The 24,299-nt window shown below is 40.9% G+C and overlaps 1 protein-coding gene across 2 annotated transcripts in view; it reads left to right on the forward strand.

Annotated features, from left to right (window-relative positions):
- Nucleotides 1–562: 562 nt before the first annotated feature.
- LOC126412742 (uncharacterized) overlaps nt 563–24,299 on the forward strand; it is a 117,304-nt gene continuing 93,567 nt past the window's right edge. For both annotated transcript variants that reach the window (XM_050082479.1, XM_050082480.1), the window contains exon 1: nt 563–606. In XM_050082479.1, the coding sequence (XP_049938436.1) occupies nt 598–606 (9 nt within the window). In that variant the 5' untranslated portion in view covers nt 563–597. The remainder of the gene's footprint in view (nt 607–24,299) is intronic.

Raw genomic sequence — 24,299 nt, forward strand, 5'->3', positions numbered from 1 at the left:
ACAACCGATCTCATTATGTACTCCAGGACACAGATTTTGAACAAAGTGCTTGCTGATGTACAAAACAACGAACCCCGTAAAAATCGTGTGTTGATTCTTGCAATTTTTTGTTCTTTCATTCCAACAAAATCTTTAAATTCTTTATGCATGGTGTTGCAATTCCCTTCAGTACCTAATTTTCGGTGCCTATCAGTTATACGATTGCATGACAGATATTGAGAATTTCCTATCTTCTCTTCGAAGCAGAAATGTGATTCCCATGAGTTTTTAAAGGCTTGTGACGATAGATCGTTCTGTCTTTTCGAGTAACGGTCATTGAATGTTTGACCTTTCTTTATACTGCGAGAAAATGGCGGGACATAAGCAGCGCTGCCATTACGACCCGCCGAACTGAAAAAGGTCGTGCCGAGAAAAAATTCCGAAGCAAAATCCGGAAGAATCGAGTGTCACATCACACTGATAAATGAAACGTCATGCTGAACCGACTAGTTCCGAAAAGAACCGAACGTCGCCGAGGCGGACCTCAGGAAGTCAAGACGAATCGAGTAGTGGGGAGACAGTCCGAGTCTTTGACAGCACGCGAGCAGTACATTGCGCATGCGTGACGTAAGTGTCCGTGGCCGATACTGTTAGATATTAATGTTTAAGGGGAAATTAACGCCGTTCTACAGTTGTAAAGCACATTACTACGGACTCTGGTCTGCAGATGTTCGTATACTTCCAGTGTAAATGATCGCCAGCCGGAGTGGCCGCGCGGTTAAAGGCGCTTCAGTCTGGAACCGCAGGACCGCTACGGTCGCAGGTTCGAATCCTGCCTCGGGCATGGATGTGTGTGATGTCCTTAGGTTAGTTAGGTTTAAGTAGTTCTAAGTTCTAGGGGACTTATGACCACAGCAGTTGAGTCTTATTGTGCTCAGAGCCATTTGCACCATTTGTAAATGATCACACGGGTTTCAGTTTACAAAATTATTCCTAAACGTCGATACAAAAATTGGAATTTCGCCGCTAGTAACTTGTTTCGAAAACTAAGTTCTTTCAACAAGGATCTTCTTTCTAGTTTGGCATGCTACGACCGTGCACTAGAGAGAGCACTTAGACTAAGATTCCTATCGTTGTTTGCTCACTGTGTCTTCCGGAAATAAGTCAACAGACAAGTAACTTAAGGTTGTCTGTCTTCTATAGTCTGGGGAAGACTTACATGTTTGAAGAGGATGTTGTATTTTGCAATAATCTCAAAGTATCTTCCGCATGAACTGTGTTTCTTACGATTAAAGTAGGTTCTGTCAGCCCGTTTCTTTGTTGGACCTAAGTCTCGGAGAAATATTATCGCTGCTGTTGCTCACATATCTTGAGGAAGGTACTCTGGGCTCACATTTTATCTTTGTTCCCGATAAGACAGAGTATAAAAAGAAGGATGGCAACGTCGACGGTAGTGGTGTGTAATGCGTTCGGTAAGATACTACAAGATCATTTTATTTTCCTTATAGAGTAGTTGATCGTATTGCAATGTACTTATCACACACTATTACTTGACCCCTGAGCTGTGGATGCTGTGGGCGGAAGCTTTCGATCGGTTCGTAGCACATAGGCTGCTGAGACAAGCCCAGCAGACAGTTTACAGCTTATAAAAGGAGTGAACGTGTAATAAGTTAAAGCAACGCAAAAAGTGACACGAAAGTTGACTGCGAGTCGCCACAAGGACCAGGTGCAGCCTCTTCGCTCGTTTCTGTAAATAATACTAACGATCACCACGCATAACACCGCACAAGGATCAACAAGAATTCATAAGTTACTTATTATTTGAGTGCACAATGCTGTATGGCACAGGCTTATGTTGGCAGAGACCATAAACATTCCAGAGCGGCACGAAGTCATCCGACATCCACCGATCACAGAGCGCCTAAGTAAAAGTGAGCGATCAGTAATCTGTCTGTTATATGAGCATTTAGAAAACAAGAAACATAGCGGCATGCAGTGTCCAATCAGACAGGCTACGCATGCAAAATTGTAATTATATTATTATATATTATCACTATCACCCACAGCTGCGTGTGCATATGAATAGTTTTGTTATGATGTGTGATAGTAAATGAGCCGGCCGGTGTGGCTGAGCGGTTTTAGGCGCTTCAGTCTGGAACCGCGCGACCGCTACGGTCGCAGTTTCGAATCCTGCCTCGGGTGTGGATGTGTGTGATGTCCTTAGGTTAGTTAGATTTAAGTAGTTCTAAGTTCTAGGGGACTTATGACCTGAGATGTTAAGTCCCATAGTGCTCAGAGCCACTTGAACAATTTTTGATAGTAAATGAACTATTGTAGATGGAATAACATCAGCTGATCTCACACGTCTGCCTGTTCAGGTTAGTATAGCTCGTCAAGTGTACTCCCCTATTCCCCACCCCACCCATTTTGTCATCAGCCCCATCGCATAACAGTGCCGAACGCAAAGATGCGTGGCAGATGCACGCTTGACATCTTGCTATTGAAGTAGCTATACAGTCAATCGGGGTAACTTCTTGTCATTTTTTGAAAGTACTACACACAAAATAAACTGCACATCAAAACAGACATTATAACATTTTACATCTGTAGTTACTGAGAGGAAAAGTGGAAATGTATACTAACTATATTCTATTAGAATAAAATTTAAATTTTAATGCTGGTAGAAAGTTACTCTATCATTCAGAATAACATTAGACCAGACTTAAATAACAAATAATTTTTTATATATTTAATGCTCTGGCTAAGTTTAGGTCGTGCCAGAAGGAAATCAGGCGTTAATACGAAGTAAAAACAAACAGTGTTACTTCAGTACTCCATGTTTAGTTTGAAATATCAAAATATTTATATCAATCTGGCACTGTTCAACCTAAATCACGGTCAACAGACGCTCTTTTCACATCTAACGCAATTAAAGGATAATCACGAGCCTAATAGCTTGAAAGAAGTTGGAAAGATAGCTGAAATACTAACTAGAAATCACAGAGGTAATAATACTTATTTTTAGTACAAAATAATGCAAAAAGATGGAGCAGCAGCCATTTGAAAGGAAAGTGGTAAGTGGTACAAAGATACCATGGTCGGTAAGAAGTTACCATGATTGACTGAACATTATACAACGTGTACAGTATACAACATATTTCATAATTTTTTAACGTGGTTTATGTTCACTGATGAAAAAAAGAGGTACATTCTCTACTTCACCCTCTTTGCGTAGTTCTTTTACCTTCCAATGGTGCCTTTGTTTTACCTTAACACCAAATATCATATAAGTCGGTTAGCGGTTTAGGCGTGGAACCATAACACACACAGCTGCTTCCGCATTTCATAATATTGGTATGGGAGTAAGGATTAAACACGTTGAGGGTTCTATAAGCATTGAATTCATGACATTGAATTGTATTACGTACAGCATATCAACCAATAAAAGCATTTCCCACATAAGATAAAGTTCAAAAGTCAAAGAGAAAGCAGCTTTTTCAAGACTAAGCGTAATATTCGTAAATTCGATAAATATATAGAACTGCACACTTTCTAAAGTAACTCATGTTGTACCTCAGCGTTAAAGCTATCCCCATATCAAATTTAATCGAGAGTAGCGAAAGCGTAACAAACTATTTTCCCATTTATAATTTTAATAACGATTAAATGGGGACTAGCTGGGTACCCAGTTTTTCTTAGGGAGTTGATATGAGACTGTGTGGTAGCTGGAAAGAAAGGATAAAATTTACAATACTTGTTAAAGTGTAACAGGTGAAAATTTTTCTTGAAAACAAATTGTAACTTGTTACAATACTCTGCACATCTTGGACTACTTCTCGCCGCAATCCTCTGATATTTCTACAACGTTGATCCGTTTCGGTTTCATTACCGATGAAATATACTTGCAGAAATTCATGGTATTCGGTGGGTAGTGGTAGTTATAATCCCATGTTGCGATGAATTTGTCCTTGTATTGGAAAATCATAATTGATTTCATCTCTGTTTAGTGTAGATAGAAATAACATCGAAAAAAGTCATTTAGAAGCAGGCATTGTACGCTTTTTTATTTTGAAGAAAGTGTTTTGATTCTTGAATCTCCCCGATCATGTAATGTAAAAACTCCTGCGGAGGCGAATCCAGTGGTGGTAATCGAATTTTTCCATTCCTGCAACAGAATCCTGCTGTTTCTCTACTGAATTTTTTCGCGTTGCAAAAATTGGCGGATGTTATACCTTTTTTCCGGTTACGACGAGTTTGTGCTTGTTGTATTCTATCATCGGATCGTTGTGGAATACGTCATTTGTTAGGTAGTAATGTTTACTTCTTACTTCTCCTCGGCCATGCTTCTGGTAGGATGATATTTTCATTGCTGGCTTCAGTTCGCGGTCTTACTTTACATACCCCTACCAGTGGGTAGCCCCACCAGTGGTCAATTACAAACATACCAACCAGGCTTCGAATGATCCACAACGTTCCAGAACATTCGACAACTTTCTAGAGCGTTCTGGAATGTTCCACAATGATCCACGATGTTCCAGGATGTTCCCGAACATCCTGGAATCTTACCGAATGTTCCAGGCTATTTCCGAATATTCCAGAACATCCAGAATCACTGTGGAACATTCCAGAACATTCTAGAATGTTGTGGAATGCTCTCGAATGCTCTGGAATGTTCTCGAGTACTCCCGAATGTTCTAGAAATTTCTAGAGGGAGAAACTTCCTAGCCCTCATATTATCAAAAGCACACTCTTCAGGTGAAAGAGGAACCTTCTTTACGGATGTGGGATAGAGGACTACCACACCACATAACTTCCGTTGATCGTCCCGGGAATCATTTCCGAGTATTTTCAGCACGCACATTGTACATTTACTTTTATAATATATACTAATTACACTAGGTCTGGTTATAAAATCACGGGACTGATGCTATCGCACAGTAGGTGCGCATTCTCCAAAGATGAACGACCAGTAGCTGTGAAGCATGAAGGTTTCTCAATCGAATATGGCGTTTCTGGTGTCTAGAAAAATCAGTGTGCCCCTGGCCTTCGTTTGTGTAAGAACTTGCTATTCTGTGCTGCCGGAAAAACTGTATGTGTAATAACAGAGCAACGAGCTATCGTGAAGTTACACATGAAACATGACAAACCGCTACTGAAACCTATCTTTTACTAATACAAGTGTATGGAAAAGACTGTTTGTCACGCGTGTGAGTTTTTGAGTGGTTTTCGATGATGACAGAGAAGACGTGAAAGTTGACTCACGTCCGGAGCGCACTTCATCATCATAAACGGATGAAAATATCGAAAAAGTAGGTAATCTGATTCCATCTCACCGTCGCTTGAGTATTCAATCTACTGCTAGAATTGTAGAAATCGAAAAAGAATGCATAAAACAAATTTTACATAACCAATTTTATATGAGGAAAGTGTGTGCGAAAACGGTGTCGAAAATTCTCAGGATCGAACTAAAAGAAGCTCGCAAAAATGTGTGTAATATCACTCTGAATAACACTGAAAATTATCCTAATTTCTTGGAAAGACTTACAACGTGACAATTCTTGATTCTTCACTTATGATCCAGAAACTATGTACCAATCGAAGCAGTGGAAGGACCCGCTTCACCGATAGTGAAAAATGCTCGCATTGGCAAACCAAGATTCAAATCTATGTCAACTGTTTTTTTTCTTTTTTTCGACATACATGGAATTGTGTATCGTCAGCCTACTACTAAGGTCAGGCGATTAATCAATATTACTACCTTGAGTTTCTTGGTCAACTCCGTAAGAAAATAAGAAGAAGAAACAAAAACGACCCTAACTGTGACAGAACGAGTCATGGGTTCTGCCTTAAGATAACGCACCGGCTCATACCGCGTTTGCCTGTTAAGAGGTTTCTAGCGGATTATAGCACCCTAGTGTTAGCCCACCCACCTTATTCGCCTGATCTAGCACCCTGTAACTTTTATCAGTTACCGGAAGTCAAATCTGCATTAAAAGGAACATTTCAGTGGGTTGAAAGAGTGAAAGAAAAAGCGGAACGCGTCTTCAAGGAGGTCACAGAGGAGGGCTACCGGCACTATTTCCATCAAAGGAAAATTCGCATGGAGCGTTGTAGGGATAGAGGAGAGGAGTATTTTGGAGGTGACAATAACTAAACATGTATATTTTTGAAATAAAATGCTTTACAGTAATAGCACCGTTATTTTATAGCCACACCTCGCATTATTAATTAATTCATAAATAATATTAATATTGTAATATTAAGTAAACAGTAGTAACTCAAGAGACAGGCTCGTCTCGATAACACAATAGGTAATTTTTAAATTAAATGAAAAAATATGAAAGACTGAAGTCACAATTGATAATAGTTTAAACTGAGTGTTGTTGTCGTCTTTAGTCCAAAGACAGTTTTGATGCAGTACTCCACGCTACTCTATCTTCTGCGAGCCTCGTCGTCTTCGAATAACTACTGCTACCGACATCTTTCTGAATCTGCTTAGTGTATTCATCTCTTGGATTTTTACCACCCACACTTCCCTCCATTACTAAAATTTGTGATCCCTTGATGTCTCAGAATGTGCCATATCAAGCGATTCCTTTTTCTTGGTCAAGTTTTTTCACAAATTCCTTGTCTTTCCAATTTTATTCAGTAACTCCGCATTAGTTTCGTGATCGACCTGTCTAATCCTCAGCATTTTTCTGTAGCGCCACATTTCGAAACTCTTTCCATATAAATTGTTTATCGTCTATGTTTCGCTTCCAGAAATGGCAAAACTCCAGACAAATACTTCAGTAAAGACGTGCTATTACTCAAGTCTATATTCGATATTAACAAATTTCTCTTCCTCAGAAATACTTTTCTTGCCGTTACCAATCTACATTTTATATCCTCTCTATTTCGGCCGTGGTCAGTTACTTTGCTGCTCAAATAGCAAAACACATTTACTACTCTTAGTGTCTCGTTTCCTAATCTAATTCCCCCAGCATCACCTGATTTAATTCGATTACATTAAATTATCTTTGTTTTGCTTTTGTTGATGCCTATCTTACGTGCTCCTTTGAAGACACTCTTCATTCGATTAAACTGCGCTTCCAAGTCCTCTGATGTCAGAATTACAATGTCATCGCCAAATCTCAAAGTTTTTATTTCTTCTGCCTGAACTTTAATTCCTACTCGAAATTTTTCTTTGGTTGCCTTTACTACTTGTTCACTGTAGATACTGAATAACGTCGGGGCTATCCTGTCTCACTCCCTTCTCAACCACTGCTTCCCTTTCATAAACACTGCTTCCCTTTCATGCCGCTCAACTCTTGCGGTCTGGTTTCTGTACAAGTTGCAAATAGCGTTTCGGTCTCTGAATTTTAGCCCCGCTACGTTCAGAATTTCAAAGAGAGTATTTCAGTCAACATTGTCAAAAGCTTTCTCTAAGTCCACAAATCCTATAAATGTAGATTTGCCTTCCCTTAGCCCATCTTCTAAGATAAGTCGTATGGTCAGTATTGTCTCGCGTATTACTACATTACCCCGGAATCCAAACTGATCTTCCCCAAAGTCTGCTTCTACCAGTATTTCCATTCTTCTGTAAGGAATTCATGTTAGCATTTTGCATCCGTGACGTATTAAACTGATTGTTCGGTGATTTTCACACCCGTCAGCAACTGCTTTCAGGGGAACTGGAATTACTACAGTCTGCTTCAAATCTGAGAGTATTTCACCTGTCTCATACATCTTGTGCACCAGACGGAAAAATTTTGTCATGGCTGGCTCTCCCAAGTCTATCAGTAGTTCTGACGCAATATCGATTTTCCAGGGCGCTGTTTCGATTTAGAAGTTACAAAGCTTTGTCAAATCTTCTCGCAATATCATATCTTCCATCTCATCTTCATCTACGTCCACTTGCATTTATATAATATTGCTTTCAAGTTCAGCTCCCTTGTACTGTCCCTCTATATACTCCTTCCACCTTTCACCTTTTCCTTCTTTGCTTAGGACTGATTTCCCGTCTGTGCTCTTGATATTCATGCTGGTTGTCTTTTCTCTTTTAATTTTCCTGTAGGTAGTATCTATCTTTCCCCAAGTGAAATGATCTTTTAAATACTTACATTTATTCTCTAGCCTTTCCTGCTTAGCAGTTTTGCACTTCTTGTCAATCTCATTTTTTAAAAGTTTGTATTCCCTTTCGCCTGCTTCATTTTCAGAATTTTTAAATTTTCTCCTTTCATCAGTTAAATTCAATACTTGTGTTATCCAAGAATTTCTACTAGGTCTTGCTTTTTTACCAATTTGATCCTCTGTTGACTTCACTATTCCATCTCTTAAAGCTACCCATTCAGGTTTTACTGTATTGCTTACCTCTGTTATAGTCAATTTCTTCAATTTTAATCTACAGTTCACAACCAATAAATTGTGGTCAGAGTCCACATGTACCCCTGGAAATGTCTCATACTTTCAAATCTTGTTCCGAAATCTACGTCTAACCACTGTATAACCAATCTGAAACCTTCCGGTGTCTCCAGGTCTCTTCCACGTATATAACCTTCTTTTATGATTCTTAAATCAAGTGTTAACGATGATTAAATTATGTTCTGTGCACAATTACAACAGACAGCTTCCTCTTTCATTCCTTTTCCCTAGTCCATGCTCGCCTACTGTTTTTACTTCTCTTCGTTTTCCTACCATCGAATTCCAATCCCCCGTCACCATTAAATTTTCGTCTCCTTTATCTATCAGACTGGTTTCTCTTATCTCATCATACATTTCCTCAATCTCCTTCTCATCTGCAGAGCTTGTTGGCCGGTAAACTTGTACTACTGCGGTAAGGGTTGACTTTGTTTCTATCTTGGCTACGATAATGCGTTTAATATGCTGTTCATAGTAGCTTACCCGCATTCCTACACTCCTGGAAATGGAAAAAAGAACACATTGACACCGGTGTGTCAGACCCACCATACTTGCTCCGGACACTGCGAGAGGGCTGTACAAGCAATGATCACACGCACGGCACAGCGGACACACCAGGAACCGCGGTGTTGGCCGTCGAATGGCGCTAGCTGCGCAGCATTTGTGCACCGCCGCCGTCAGTGTCAGCCAGTTTGCCGTGGCATACGGAGCTCCATCGCAGTCTTTAACACTGGTAGCATGCCGCGACAGCGTGGACGTGAACCGTATGTGCAGTTGACGGACTTTGAGCGAGGGCATATAGTGGGCATGCGGGTGGCCGGGTGGACGTACCGCCGAATTGCTCAACACGTGGGGCGTGAGGTCTCCACAGTACATCGATGTTGTCGCCAGTGGTCGGCGGAAGGTGCACGTGCCCGTCGACCTGGGACCGGACCGCAGCGACGCACGGATGCACGCCAAGACCGTAGGATCCTACGCAGTGCCGTAGGGGACCGCACCGCCACTTCCCAGCAAATTAGGGACACTGTTGCTCCTGGGGTATCGGCGAGGACCATTCGCAACCGTCTCCATGAAGCTGGGCTACGGTCCCGCACACCGTTAGGCCGTCTTCCGCTCACGCCCCAACATCGTGCAGCCCGCCTCCAGTGGTGTCGCGACAGGCGTGAATGGAGGGACGAATGGAGACGTGTTGTCTTCAGCGATGAGAGTCGCTTCTGCCTTGGTGCCAATGATGGTCGTATGCGTGTTTGGCGCCGTGCAGGTGAGCGCCACAATCAGGACTGCATACGACCGAGGCACACAGGGCCAACACCCGGCATCATGGTGTGGGGAGCGATCTCCTACACTGGCCGTACACCACTGGTGATCGTCGAGGGGACACTGAATAGTGCACGGTACATCCAAACCGTCATCGAACCCATCGTTCTACCATTCCTACACCGGCAAGGGAACTTGCTGTTCCAACAGGACAATGCACGTCCGCATGTATCCCGTGCCACTCAACGTGATCTAGAAGGTGTAAGTCAACTACCCTGGCCAGCAAGATCTCCGGATCTGTCCCCCATTGAGCATGTTTGGAACTGGATGAAGCGTCGTCTCACGCGGTCTGCACGTCCAGCAAGAACGCTGGTCCAACTGAGGCGCCAGGTGGAAATGGCATGGCAAGCCGTTCCACAGGACTACATCCAGCATCTCTACGATCGTCTCCATGGGAGAATAGCAGCCTGCATTGCTGCGAAAGGTGGATATACACTGTACTAGTGCCGACATTGTGCATGCTCTGTTGCCTGTGTCTATGTGCCTGTGGTTCTGTCAGTGTGATCATGTGATGTATCTGACCCTAGGAATGTGTCAATAAAGTTTCCCCTTCCTGGGACAATGAATTCACGGTGTTCTTATTTCAATTTCCAGGAGTGTATTTACTTATTCATTATTAAATCTACTTCTGCATTACCCCTATTTGACTTTGTATTTATAGCCCTGTATGTAATAGATACCGAACTACCTAACATCAGTTTACATAACTATAAGCAAACTTCTAAAATAACTAGTTTCTGGCTTCAAATTCGCCCTTGACACTTCGGTAGATCACCTTTGCAAGATCAACGAGTTTTAAGTTTCATTCTTCTTTCCTGGAAAGCAGGTTTGGTTACCACCCCCTGAAAGAAAAGTTACTTCTTTCTGTGTTCTCCCTGTAGGCGAGCTTCAATTGAAATACTGTAATTCCAAGATAGACAGTCTCTCTTCTCCAGTAGAATTTCCACAGCAGCTCGTGATTCTTTTCAGAGTTGAAAACGACCTTTCTACTGAAGACATACTGTCAGGAATTGTATACAGTAATCACACCAACACATTAAACTAAATGGTTCAAATGGCTCTGAGCACTAAGGGACTCAACTGCTGAGGTCATTAGTCCCCTAGAACTTAGAACTAGTTAAACCTAACTAACCTAAGGACATCACAAACATCCATGCCCGAGGCAGGATTCGAACCTGCGACCGTAGCGGTCTTGCGGTTCCAGACTGCAGCGCCTATAACCGCACGGCCACTTCGGCCGGCAACACATTAAACTGATGAAAACGTCTGTGTAGCATTGAACTAGAGCTAAGTGTTGACAAGTTCACTCATGGTTTCATTTTTTAACTCTTCAGTACGGTAAATTACATTCAGCTGAGTTTTCAATCGAATAGCGTCGAAAATCTTTTCATGTGCATCAGAAGAGACTTTGGAAGCTGTTTCGGAGAACTGTTCAGAATATTGTCCATAATTTTCATGTCGTAATAAATTCAAAAATTACAATTTAGAATAATCTGGAAATCTTAAAACCAAGTGACTGCCGATGTTCTGAAACACTTCACGATGGAATCATTTTAGTTGATATATTTTTATTGGAAGTTTCTCCGACTCGAGACACCGTTTCTTTAAAAACTTGTTCACAATTATAATTGCGTAGCCTTCCGTGGCCAGAGTCAGTCGACATAAAAGTTTTCTCTGTATGCTACCGCGTCATATTGTAGAAATTTTATACAGTATGACACGATACCATACCCAGAAAACTTTTGTGTCGATTGTTCACAATTTTCGCGTAGTGCGGCTTTGGAGTGGCTAACTTCTTGGTTTTTCTGTTCACACTACAAAATATCATGCTCTTGTTTCTGAACGATGTTGTACAACTCATAGGCAGAGACAAATACTTTGTCTAATATGCCGAAGAGTAAAACAAATTTGAAATGTTCTTAAAGTGCCAAAAAGCCATTAACTAGTCCTAAAATATCTGAGTAAATTTCTTGAGGATGTTCTAGGATAGCACTAAACACATCAAAAAGTTTAGTTCTGTTCCTGCCCAGTGTTACTAATGTTGATGAGTATTTCCCTAGCGTTGGACAGGAGAGTGGAAGGCGACTGTGCAAAAATTTAACGTGTTCAGGAGATCTTGACGAAAAGAAGGTGCAAGTCCATTAAGTGAATTAAAAAATATTTTACGCACTGGTATTTAGCTGATGCTTTGAGACAATAGGAGGTTTGGTACACAGACATAACAGGGAAGAAATATTGCTTCAGTATGTGTGACTGTCATTAATGCTTGAAACCCATTCAGATTTCCAGCCATGGTCGTCGCTCCGTCAAACGTTTGTGCAAGAAGTTTCTCATTATATGCGAAATCTGATAATAAGTGCTGGGTAAATTCTACAGTAGCCTGGGCACATTTGTCACTATGTCACAGAACCCCAAGAATCTTTCCATTATCTCTCCTTCAAATGCATAAAGTAGGACAACAGAAAACTGTACTTTATTTTCCACATCTGAAGTTTCCTCTGCCATTCGACTAGAAATTTGTTCAAACACGATAGAAAGTAGAGATTTTTATGTGCTCCGCTAAAACAGGGGCGTACTCTTCAGTGTACTTCAACAGTTCCATATAATTTCGCTGATTGTTAGATTTTATTGTTTCGTAAATCATACTACCTTTTCCTGCTGCTAGTTACTTTATTTATCCCATACGCTTTTCGCCTTCTCCTGTTCGAAGGCATTATGAATGGGTCAGTGGGATCTATAACGACACAGTTTTGCTAGTTATAGACTATCAAACAGTTCACTTCGCGATTTTATGTAAAAACAGTAATTACTTACGATTTGCTGATCTGCGTTTCCTCACATCTGGTCTGGAGGTCGCACTACCACTTTTAACACTGCCATATATTCACATCTTTGTGTTCTACCCATCCACACACTGTTCACCATGTTTTTCACTCTTTTTTGTGGTGGACTATTGTTCTTTTGTTACTCGATACAACTTTTCGTCGTACACTTCTTTTCACAGCGTAAACATTGCGACTCCATTACGTGTTTCATCTTCTTTGTTATGTTTACCTATTTGTTGCCAACCTTACGAAGTATATGTTAGTTACTAACTTCTATTTATGATGTTTATACCTTGTGTGTGTGTGTGTGTGTGTGTGTGTGTGTGTGTGTGTGTGTATGAGTGAGAGAGAGAGAGGGGGGGATAGAGCCGATTTCTTGGGGGGGGGGGGGGGGGTCATGGGGGGGAGGGGGGGATAGTAGGTGTACTAGCTGTTAGCGAGTGGCTGAAAACTTTCGTGACAGCTGTTTTGATTTTTCGTTTCAATATTCTGGGGAGGGGTCATAGATGAGTGAGTCTAAAGATGTTGGGTTCTGTTATTATTACATTGGACAGTATTATTATATTTATCATTTTTGCGAACATTATTCTATTATTTTATCTATTACTGTAAATAATGAATTGCTTGGCATGTGTACTTGGTCGTTCAACAGGATTTTCCCCTCTGGTTTGGTTTTATGTATGTGGTAATATTCTTGCATGGTCAGAAGGTGTTTCTTTATTGTTGATTCTAATTATTTTCACGTCATCTTCTCTAGTGGTTGGTTTGTGGCCATTTTCTCATAGGTGTTCTGCAATTGTAATGTCAGAAATTTCTTTTACAGTGCATCTTTCGACAGCTAAGAAGCCAAAAAAGCTTTCATTAACTTTAACTTCAGCATAATTGTGAAATTTACTGATTGAAACGTATCTGATTACAAGAGTCATCTGCTCTTATTTACTAATGTCAGGAGAATAGTCCAAAATTATGGAAAAATATTTGAATGTTTTTATTGCATCAGTCACATTTCGTTCAGCAAATCTCTTATATAATTTTGTATATTTTCACAAGATAGTGAGCCTTAGTCCTCTTTCTTTCATCCTCTAAGGACACCTCTTCCGTGCTGGGACCAAATTCAGATAGCAACTCATCTATTTATAAGAAGTTAGCGTTATTATACTTGAACAACTTGGTGCTTGTACCTTGTAAAGGTAGACCACTTTTGCCAAGTATTTTATTAATTGCTACGATCCTTAGAAGCACCTCGTTCCAGCGATTTGTTTCGGCATTAATAATGCTTTGAGAGTCCACCTGTATAGTTTTACTACACTTTAACCTTTGATTCATTTCGAGCCATAATTTTTTGGCCTGAATATAATATTTTGAAATTCACGCTCTGTTAAAGGTTCGCCGAGGTTCCTCCAACTTGTAAAACCCTTCTCCGAAAGAGAACCAACTGTACAACTGAAAATTTTGCAACAGAAAGAATAACACTCGGTTTTGTGAACGCGAGTACACTAGCAAGTCTCTTAAAACTTATTATCTATTGTTTAATATTCCTGTGTAATAATTTGCGCTAAAATATCTAGCAGTGACATAGGACGGAAATATACAATTATGCAATGGTTTACGTGGACCTTGTCTTAACAAAAAGCTTATTTCAGCGTCTCCTAAAATTCTTGGCCACAATGCTGGATTTGCACTCAGAGTTCGTAGAACGCTTTCTGTGGATGTTACGCTAGTGTCAATTTCTTCAAAGCTCTCATCTTGAGACGATAAGAATCAGAGTATCCTCAGTTCCAATTGGTTTAGAAATCTGGTGCATTTGTTTGTCATCGTCATCCTTTGACGATTCCTTGATTTCTTTTATATCAATATTTGATGATGGATTCCCAGAATCGTCATTTGTTTTGGTACAGGTCTAGCTCAACTGCTAAACACGCAGATTGTTTTTGCCTTTCGGCTTTCTTTTTCAGTCTTCTTTCTTGTATTGGTAAGCAGACAGTTTTCTTTGACCACTATACGTTCAGGAAAAGTCTGAAAGATTACCATCAAACCTCCTTGCATAGAGACGCAAGATGAAAGTTGATGTCGTCAAACCCTGAATGAAAATTGCGCAACGGATAACCGGGGCGGGGAGCTTGAGAGCACTACCTAGAGAGCGTGCCCTATTCTGTACGATACTAGGCAAGGGGCTGGAGGGCTCACACGCTGATGTGTGGGTCCCTACATTCTATACGTTTTATTTTAAAAGAATTCCTTTAACTTGACTCCTTTGTGATTTTAGGGTTGTTAAAGTTTGATGATAATTGATTATTTATTTATTTTAAACATTTTCACTCGACTTTACAGCGATTGCAGCAATTGATCCAGTTTGCAGATATTACAATTTTACAACTTATAGTTCGGGTATATTATATACTAATCTGCACTCACATTTCTACGGGCAAGAGGGACTTGCGTTGGCCAAAAGTATACCACCAAAGTCTCCCAATATTTTACATGGGACGTCCACTATGTGAGGAGGATAACGGGCAACCTGGGGACCATTTACATTAACACAGGGGGGTCAAATTTCCGAAATTAAACGAGAACATTCATTTCCTTACACAATCCGAAGCTGGAAATAAAAGAATTAGTGCAAATATTCAAATACCTCTCTTCCACGCGTGAACATCGAGACAGACGCACTGAGGGCATGTCTGCTCACTTACCCGTCCTCTGTAACACTCCCAGAATATCGCGGGCACCCGGAGGTCTTCCTGGGCACCGGTGGAGGGGATGGTCGAGCCACTTGGCCGTGACCAACCTGTCCACCCTAAGTCTCGTGACAGTGGGCCGTCTTTGACTTTGCCCTGCCTGTGATGTCTCTCTGATCCCCTACCCAGGAGTAAGGTTGGCACTACTATACTACAGAACTACTTCGCAACTGAGATTTGGCCACGCTTTATGGAAAGGTGTGAGGAGGATTAGGAAAGTTCATGTGCAGATTCACATTCACGTACAAGAAATGCATAATACACGAAACATATAAACACGTATTACGAAGCCTGACACCTTTCTTTCCGCTCGCCCACATGGGTTCTGTTGCACCCGCGGCCGGCCGCGTAGTGCAAAGGAGCCCCCTCCTTTTTTATTTCCCGGTGCGAGCGAGCAGCGAAACCTGCTGCTTATGGAGCGGAAACTACTGTACCGTTTCAAGGATAGCACATAAATCAAACAAAACAACGTAAACTATAAAAAATTAAGATTTGTCTTTGTTCTAAAAAGTTAAAACAGTAACTAACGTAACTTCAAAACTGGATGCCTGCAATCGCCAAAGCATATTTATTGCCAATACAAAATATTTTTGGATCATTTGATTATGAAGAAAGTCTGATGTTATTATATATGTATTTTATAATAACAAATATTTCAGCAAATGATAAATAGTAATTGAAAATAGTTTCATATCAGCGCACACTCCGCTGCAGAGTGAAAATGTCATTCTGGAAACATCCCCCAGGCTGTGGCTAAGCCATGTCTCCGCAACATCCTTTCTTTCAGGAGTGCTAGTTCTGCAAGGTTCGCAGGAGAGCTTCTGTAAAGTTTGGAAGGTAGGAGACGAGGTACTGGCAGAAGTAAAGCTGTGAGTACCGGGCGTGAGTCGTGCTTCGGTAGCTCAGTTGGTAGAGCACTTGTCCGCGAAAGGCAAAGGTCCCGAGTTCGAGTCTCGGTCGGGCACACAGTTTTAATCTGCCAGGAAGTTTCATATCAGCGCACACTCCGCTGCAGAGTGAAAATGTCATTCTGGAAACATCCCCCAGGCTGTGGCTAAGCCATGTCTCCGCAATATCCTTTCTTTCGGGAGTGCTAGTTCTGCAAGGTTCGCAGGAGAGCTTCTGTAAAGTTTGGAAGGTAGGAGACGAGGTACTGGCAGAAGTAAAGCTGTGAGTACCGGGCGTGAGTCGTGCTTCGGTAGCTCAGTTGGTAGAGCACTTGCCCGCGAAAGGCAAAGGTCCCGAGTTCGAGTCTCGGTCGGGCACACAGTTTTAATCTGCCAGGAAGTTTCATATCAGCGCACACTCCGCTGCAGAGTGAAAATGTCATTCTGGAAACATCCCCCAGGCTGTGGCTAAGCCATGTCTCCGCAATATCCTTTCTTTCGGGAGTGCTAGTTCTGCAAGGTTCGCAGGAGAGCTTCTGTAAAGTTTGGAAGGTAGGAGACGAGGTACTGGCAGAAGTAAAGCTGTGAGTACCGGGCGTGAGTCGTGCTTCGGTAGCTCAGTTGGTAGAGCACTTGCCCGCGAAAGGCAAAGGTTCCGAGTTCGAGTCTCGGTCGGGCACGCAGTTTTAATCTGCCAGGAAGTTTCATATCAGCGCACACTCCGCTGCAGAGTGAAAATGTCATTCTGGAGTTTTATAGTTCTTGATTTTTCCCGTTTCTTTCAGTTCAATTATTCAAATATATTACTACAAAAGCTGTTTTGTCGAAGGAATGAACTTAATAAATGTCTTATATTGTTTATTCAAAAAATTATTTTTGTAGAACAAAATATAAATAATAACACCTGTAGAATACATTCAAATTTGATACAGTATTCAACTTACTGAATAACAGCCGTTTTGGATAAATTAAATATTTACTTTTTTAAAAAACGCTTTCATTGGGTCGATTCGATAATCGATTTAGGACAAACTAGTATCTGGAAAACTATACAACAAATTAATCGTAGATGTACATAACATTAAAATACCGGCCAAGTGCGAATGGGTGTCATGCTCTGAGGGTCCCGTACCGCGAATTGCGCATGGCTGCCTCTCACTTTACCGCGAATCACCTAAAAAAACTCAACCGCCACAATCGTGTCTCATAATGAGCGAGTGGGGCACCGCCGCCACCTCAAGGAGCGGCGAAGAGCGAACGGACGCTCTCGATTGCACAGCAACAGGCGAGAGACGTAATCATGATAATGAAAGTGTAGTTAACGGACACGACGGAAACCACTCACATGACTACAACTTACATTTCATGCTTGCATGCAGTAATATTTTTCTGTCATTGAGAATTCAACGCACAAATATTTTTCTCACGCTTACAGCCAAAATGACGCCTCTAAATTTCGACGCCCTGGACAGATATGCGGGTTATCATCCCCTAGAGCGGGCCCTGTATGCTGTCCCTATTTCTGTTACCTGTTTTCCCAAACTATTCAATTTTACATTTTATTCCGTGTTTAAAGAAATCATGAGTCATGTAGAAAATGTGAGAACACGCGCAACCATCGATAACATACCACATACTATTACAATTGTTGAGATATTGCTACTTGTTTACGTTGTTTTGAAACCGGCGCCGCCATGTTAGCTTGTCCAAAACAGTAACAGACGATTGCTTCTTGTCCTTAATATCTGTCCTGTGCACGCAACATTTATTTTAAATAGTAAACGTTACAGTGATTTTGTGAGTAATACACTATCAGGAAGCCATTTTCAAACGATATTCTGGTCTTAAGTGCTTATTTCATCCAGAAATACGGCACATCTCGTCTCGTTAACGTGACTTCCTTTTTGCTATACATTTCAAATAACCGAGATGCAAAGTATCTGATGTGAAAAAGCTACTTTCATAGTGCAGCATTTTCCTAAATACGGAATGGCGAAACTGATTTTCCGGCTGTGTACCCTTCCCGAAATTGCTGAGAACATATTTTTCTCTGTCTTGACGGTTTATCATTTCCTTCTCATAGCGTTCAACCAGAGGGCTCTTCGACTTGTACTGATAGAAAATCTAAAGTCAAATTACAGAAATAACAACTAGAGAAACAGTAATTAGTGCACCTAAAATGTGTGTGTTCCGGAAGGATAGGCTAAATACTGCTGGCGGCAGTGGCGTTTGTTGCTTTTCGAGGTAGTCTGTCTTGTCGCGAACTTGAAGCAGAAGTTCCTGTGAGTTAGTAGGGACAGAGGTCCTTATTGGGTACTTTTACCGAGCTCCCAACTCCGATGATACAATTGCTGAAAGGACCAAATAAAATTTGAGTCTAATTTCAAACACATATCCGAAGCGTACTATTATAGTTGGTAATAACTTCAGTCGACCCTCTACATGTTGGCGAAAATACATTTTTAAATTCGAAGGTAGACATAAAACATCATCAGAAACTTTAATAAAGGCATTCTCTGAAATTATTTCGAGCAGTTAGTTCATGAGCCCAATTTGAATATTAAACGGCTGCGAAAACACACTTGACGTCTTAGCAACAAATAATCCTGAGCTAATAACGAGAATCAGTACGAACACAGGGATTACCGAAGAAAGGGTTGTCGTAGCGAGACAGTATTGTAACCCCCAAAAACCTCCTAAAATAAACGAAAAATACACCTATTCAAAAAAGCAGACAAAAATTCAGTTTATGCATTCCCGAGACACTATCCCCACTCCTTCCTAACTAACAATGTAAGTATAGACCATATGTGGCTTGGATTGAGATATTATGTAAATTGAGAGATTTATTCCAAATAAATTAACAAACGACGGAGCTGATCCTCTTTGGTAGATAAAACGGGTCAGAAATGTTAAAGAAACAACGAAAAAATCACACCAAATTTAAACTAACGCAAAATCTCCAAGATTGGCGGTCTTTTACACAAACTGGAAATTTAGCGCGGGCTTCAGTGCGATATGGTTATAACAGATTCCACAACGAAACTTTGTCTCGAAACCTGGCAGAAAATCCAAAGATATTCTAGTCGTATGTAAAGTATGCTAGCGGCAAGACGCACTCAGTGCCTTCTCTGCGCAATAGTAATGGAAATACTGAACTTTCGATGACAGTGCTGCCAAAGCAGAGTTACTAAGCACCGCCTGCCAAAATTCCCTCACCAAAGGAGACGAAGTAAATATTCCAGAATTCAAACCAAGAACAGCTGACAACATGGGTAACTTAGAAGTAGGTATCCTTGGGGTAACGAAGCAACTTAAGTCACTTAATAAAAGTGAGTCTTCCGATCCAAACTGTATACCTGTTAGGTTCCTTTCGGAGTTCGCTGATGCAATAGCTCCATATTTAACTATCATATAGATCCGTACCCTAAGACTGGAAAGTTGCACAGGTCACTCCAATATTCAAGAACGGTAGTAGGAGTAATCCACTAATTTAGAGGCCCATATAATTAACGTTGATGTGCAGGAGGATTTTGGAACATACATTATTTTGCGTTCGAACATTACGAATTACCTCGAAGAGAATGGTCTATTGACACACAGTAAACACAGATTTAGAGAACATGGTTCTTGTGAAACACAACTAGCTCTCTGCACACATGAAGTGTTCAGTGCTGTTGACAAGATATTTCAAATTGATTCCGTATTTCTAGATTTCCAAAAGGCTTTTCGACGTTGTACCGCAGAAGCGGATTGCATTGAAATTTCATGCTTAAGGAATATCGCCTCAGTTATGCGACTGGCTTTGTGATTTCCTGTCAGAGAGGTCACAGTTTGTAGTATTTGACGGAAAGTCATCGAGTAAAACAGAAGTGATTTCTGGCGTTCCCCAAGGTAGTGTTGTAAGCCCTCTACTGTTTCTTGCCTATATAAACAATTTAGGAGACAATCTGAGCGGCAATATTATATTGTTTGCAGATGATGCTGTCGTTTATCGTCTAATAAAGTCATCAGAAGATCAAATCAGATTGCAAAACGATTTAGAAAGAATATCCGTATGGTGCAAAAATTTGCAATTGACCCTAAATAACGAAAAGTGTGAGGTAATCGACATGAGTGCTAAACGGAAACCGTAGAAGTTCGGTTACATGAGAAATCAGTCAAATCTGAAGTCCGATAATTCAACTAAATACCTAACAATAACAATTACGAACAACTTAAATTGGAAAAAGCACATAGAAAATGTTGTGCGGGGAGGCAAACTAAAGGTTGCCTTTTATTGGCAGGACACTTAAAAATGTAAGAGAACTACTAAAGAGACTGCTTATACTATGCCTGTCCGCCCTGTCTTGCAGTACTTTGGTTCAAATGGCTCTGAGCACTATGGGACTTAACATCTATGGTCATCAGTCCCCTATAACATAGAACTACTTAAACCTAACTAACCTAAGGACATCACACAACACCCAGTCATCACGAGGCAGAGAAAATCCCTGACCCCGCCGGGAATCGAACCCGGGAACCCGGGCGTGGGAAGCGACTTGCAGTACTGCTGTGCGGTGTGGGATCCTTGCCAAATAAGATTAACGGGGTACATCGAGAACGTTCAAAGGAGGGCAGCACGTTTCGTATTGTCGCGAAATAGGAGAGAGCGTGTCACTGACATGATACAGGATTTGCGGTGAACATCATTAAACCAAGGGCGTTTTTCGTTGCGCCGGGACCTTCTCACGAAATTTCAATCACCAACTTTCTCCTCCGAATGCGAAAGTAAATTGTTCACACCGACCTACATAGGGAGAAGCGATCATCATAACAAAATAAAGGAAATCAGAGCTCGCACGGAAAGATATAGGTGGTCGTTTTTTTCCGCGCGCAGTACGAGATTAGAATAACAGAAAGTTATTGTGAAGGTGGCTCGATAAACCCTCCGCCAGGCACTTAAGTGTGATTTGTTGAGAATCTATGTAGATGTAGATGTAGATTCTTGTACACAAAATCCCTTTAATGAGTCCGCTTACGATTGAAATGTGATTCCTTTATGCTTCGTACTATAGTCAGGACAACTAGTAGACGTGTAAATGTTGCAAGCTGGCACTTGTTTATCAAAACATTTCCATTAGATGATAATATTTGTCTCTACTAACATGGCGTATGTCGGCTTCAAGTTCGTGACGTCGTGGCAATTCCCCTTATTATACAGTATATCCACGACTGTGACAGAAGATTGGTCGTCACTCTTTTGCTCAAGAGCCGATACTTACATTGTGTCGCGTCGTTTTGAGTTTTGTACCTACAGATGATATTATTAACTGGCAACCGGCATAAATTAGTATGTTCTGAGCCCCCAGTAGTCTAGTTACAGTAAGAGCGCGGTAAATTTGCTGCGAGACCGGAAGTACTAATCATTAAAATTTGGCACCATTCGAAACAGTTCGACTGTTCTCAGTTTCAGGCTGCTGCCGCCCTCAACACCCGCCAATTATGTGAGCCTATAATTGTGTGACGAAGTGCTGTCATGTGGTCTGTGTGAGTGGGTGTTAGACTGCTTAATAACAATAATTGTATTTATATTTGAATAGATATACGATATGAGTCACCATCACATTTGTTTAATAAATGTTTTGAACGTCATTTTTCTTCTACTCATTGCATTGTATTACAACAGCCTTATTTTGATACAAATTTCTATCGCACTTGAACATGACCGCCTCCGTAATGCACATTCATGAATCCACGTTATTTTAGTTTGAATTTTATACCGTAGCAGCAGGTAGATACGATATGCACAGGCCCGTGAGTTGTCAGAGCTGGAAGAAAAAAAAAAACACCCCCCCTCTAATATTCTTTAACACCACAGTAACCGCCCTACTTAACCCTCTGACCCTGAAGTAAGCAGCCAACATTACTTAGCTCGCGGCCGAATTCACCAATGTCAAAATGCAGCACATCTTAAAATATGTCGCCGTAAGAACATTTGTATGTTACTCAGGAGGAAAACTGCGCTCTTGTCCTTGTTTGATGTTTTTGGATTCGGCTGTTAAGTGTTAGATGCACATTACGAAATGCAGCTGAGAAACCGCGGGCCGGACAAGAGCATGGTTCGTGCGGCGTGTGGCCTGCGAGCTGCAGCTTGAGAATCACTGTAATTGGGCGTTGCGCTCTCTGGAAAATGGAGAAGGCTAGCTTTTGGCAATATTTTCACATTAAGATAGAGAGAGAACTGTAATGAATCGGAAGTAATACCTTCTAGGCATTTGTGGAGTTTTTGAATGCAACTGTCAGAATATATTACTTTCGGCTTTTTTTTTTTTTTTTTTTTTTTTTTTTTTTTTTTTTTTTTTTTTTTTTTTAATGGACTTGTAGTCCGGGGTGATATGTTACAATGCAGCGTCACCGGTCTATTGCGGTCTAACTGTGTTGGTGAGGCAGTAAATTTCCAGAGGGCAGTGACGGAGTCACTCGCTTTGGGGGTGTGGCGGTGGGACTTGTGGTCCCGTACCACCCTCTGACGGTGATGGTACTGCATGAGTCAGGCAGAGGAATTTTGCCCAACATGGGCGGGTGAAGATGTGGCGGTGGGACTTGTAGTCCCGTATGCCAGGGCAGGGGATGTCGTTTACATTTGGCGGACATCTTGATAAATTTGTAGTTGACAGAACTGCATCCGATTGCGGGTGAGATTCGAACTGCGATTGTCATTAAAAACTGTTAGGGATTGTTACAAATGATTATAAGAACTTACGGTATTAAGTTTCAAGTGTGTCCAGCGTTTTCCTCGCAATTTTATGATCTTCAGGTTTCATGTTTAAAGATTTATTTCTACGCAAGTTGTGGAGATGTGTGAAGAATGACGGGTTAAACAGAGCCTGCATCATGGTTTTTGCCTCTCGAGCAAATCATTTGATTGCGTCGTTTCATTTCATAAGTACAGATAATTAAGGACCCGTTGATCCTCCACGCAGAGCGTGACAGTGGCATAGATGCGGACAGTGTTATTTACAATCAAGACTCAGAACTGAAAACTCAACGCTTTTGCTGAAGTCCTGTGACTAGCGCATTTCGGCTAGTACAGCTACAATTTGAATGGACAGAACGAGATTAAATTGCAATTTCATTCCAGTTAGTGAAAAATATAACGTTTGCGACAGATTTTATAAACTGATAGCTAAGAGCCCGCTGCTCCGTTCAGTTTGACTATATGGTCGGCTCAGATATGTTTTTTTTTTTTTTTTGTCTTTTCCCTTAATCGAATTTTACTGTTGTTACAAATTGCAACATCTTCTAAACTTTTCACGCTCTTTAAGGCCATAGAAGCATGGTCTTTTCCGAATGTACTTCTGATGAAAAAGCGATTCTGGCAGCTACAATCGGAGTTCTTTGTTAACCCTGCCTTTTGAGTTCTTATGGTGATATTTTCATGGAAATTTTTTTATCCCCTTACTTATTTCTTTAGAAGTCAAATACAAATTTTCACAGATTTAATTTTAAAGGTGCTTTAATAAAACGAAATATTTTCATATTAATCTTCATCCCCTATTTAAGCCCCTTAGGGTTTGAATTACCAAAAACAATGGAACACATTTTTTTTCTAACGGAAAAGCCAAATACAAATATTCTTAGTTTTATCGTAAAAATCTTTTTACAATGAAATTATTTAATAAAAATTTTCATCTCCTATTTCACTCCATTACAGGCTGAATTTCCAAAAATACTGAGACACGTAATTTTTTATATCCAACTGAGAAGTCAAATACCAAGTTCCATATATGTAGCCGGCCGCGGTGGCCATGCGGTTCTAGGCGCTGTAGTCCGGAACCGCGCGACTGCTACGGTCGCAGGTTCGAATCCTGCGCCGGGCATGGATGTGTGTGATGTCCTTAGGTTAGTTAGGTTTACGTAGTTCTAAGTTCTAGGGGACTGATGACCTCAGATGCTAAGTCCCATAGTGCTCAGAGCCATTTGCACCATTTGAACCATGGATGTAGAATTAAAAATTCTTTATTAGTAGTTTAGTAATGATTTATTTAAAAAAAAACTTTCACTCACTATTTTACTCCCTTAGTGCCTTAATTTCCAAAAATACTGAAGCATGTTTTTTTTTCGTTTGTTTCTGATCGAGAAACTAAATACCATTATTCGTACTTCTAGCT

Source organism: Schistocerca serialis, chromosome 7 (assembly GCF_023864345.2).
Source record: "Schistocerca serialis cubense isolate TAMUIC-IGC-003099 chromosome 7, iqSchSeri2.2, whole genome shotgun sequence".
NCBI lineage: Eukaryota > Metazoa > Arthropoda > Insecta > Orthoptera > Acrididae > Schistocerca > Schistocerca serialis.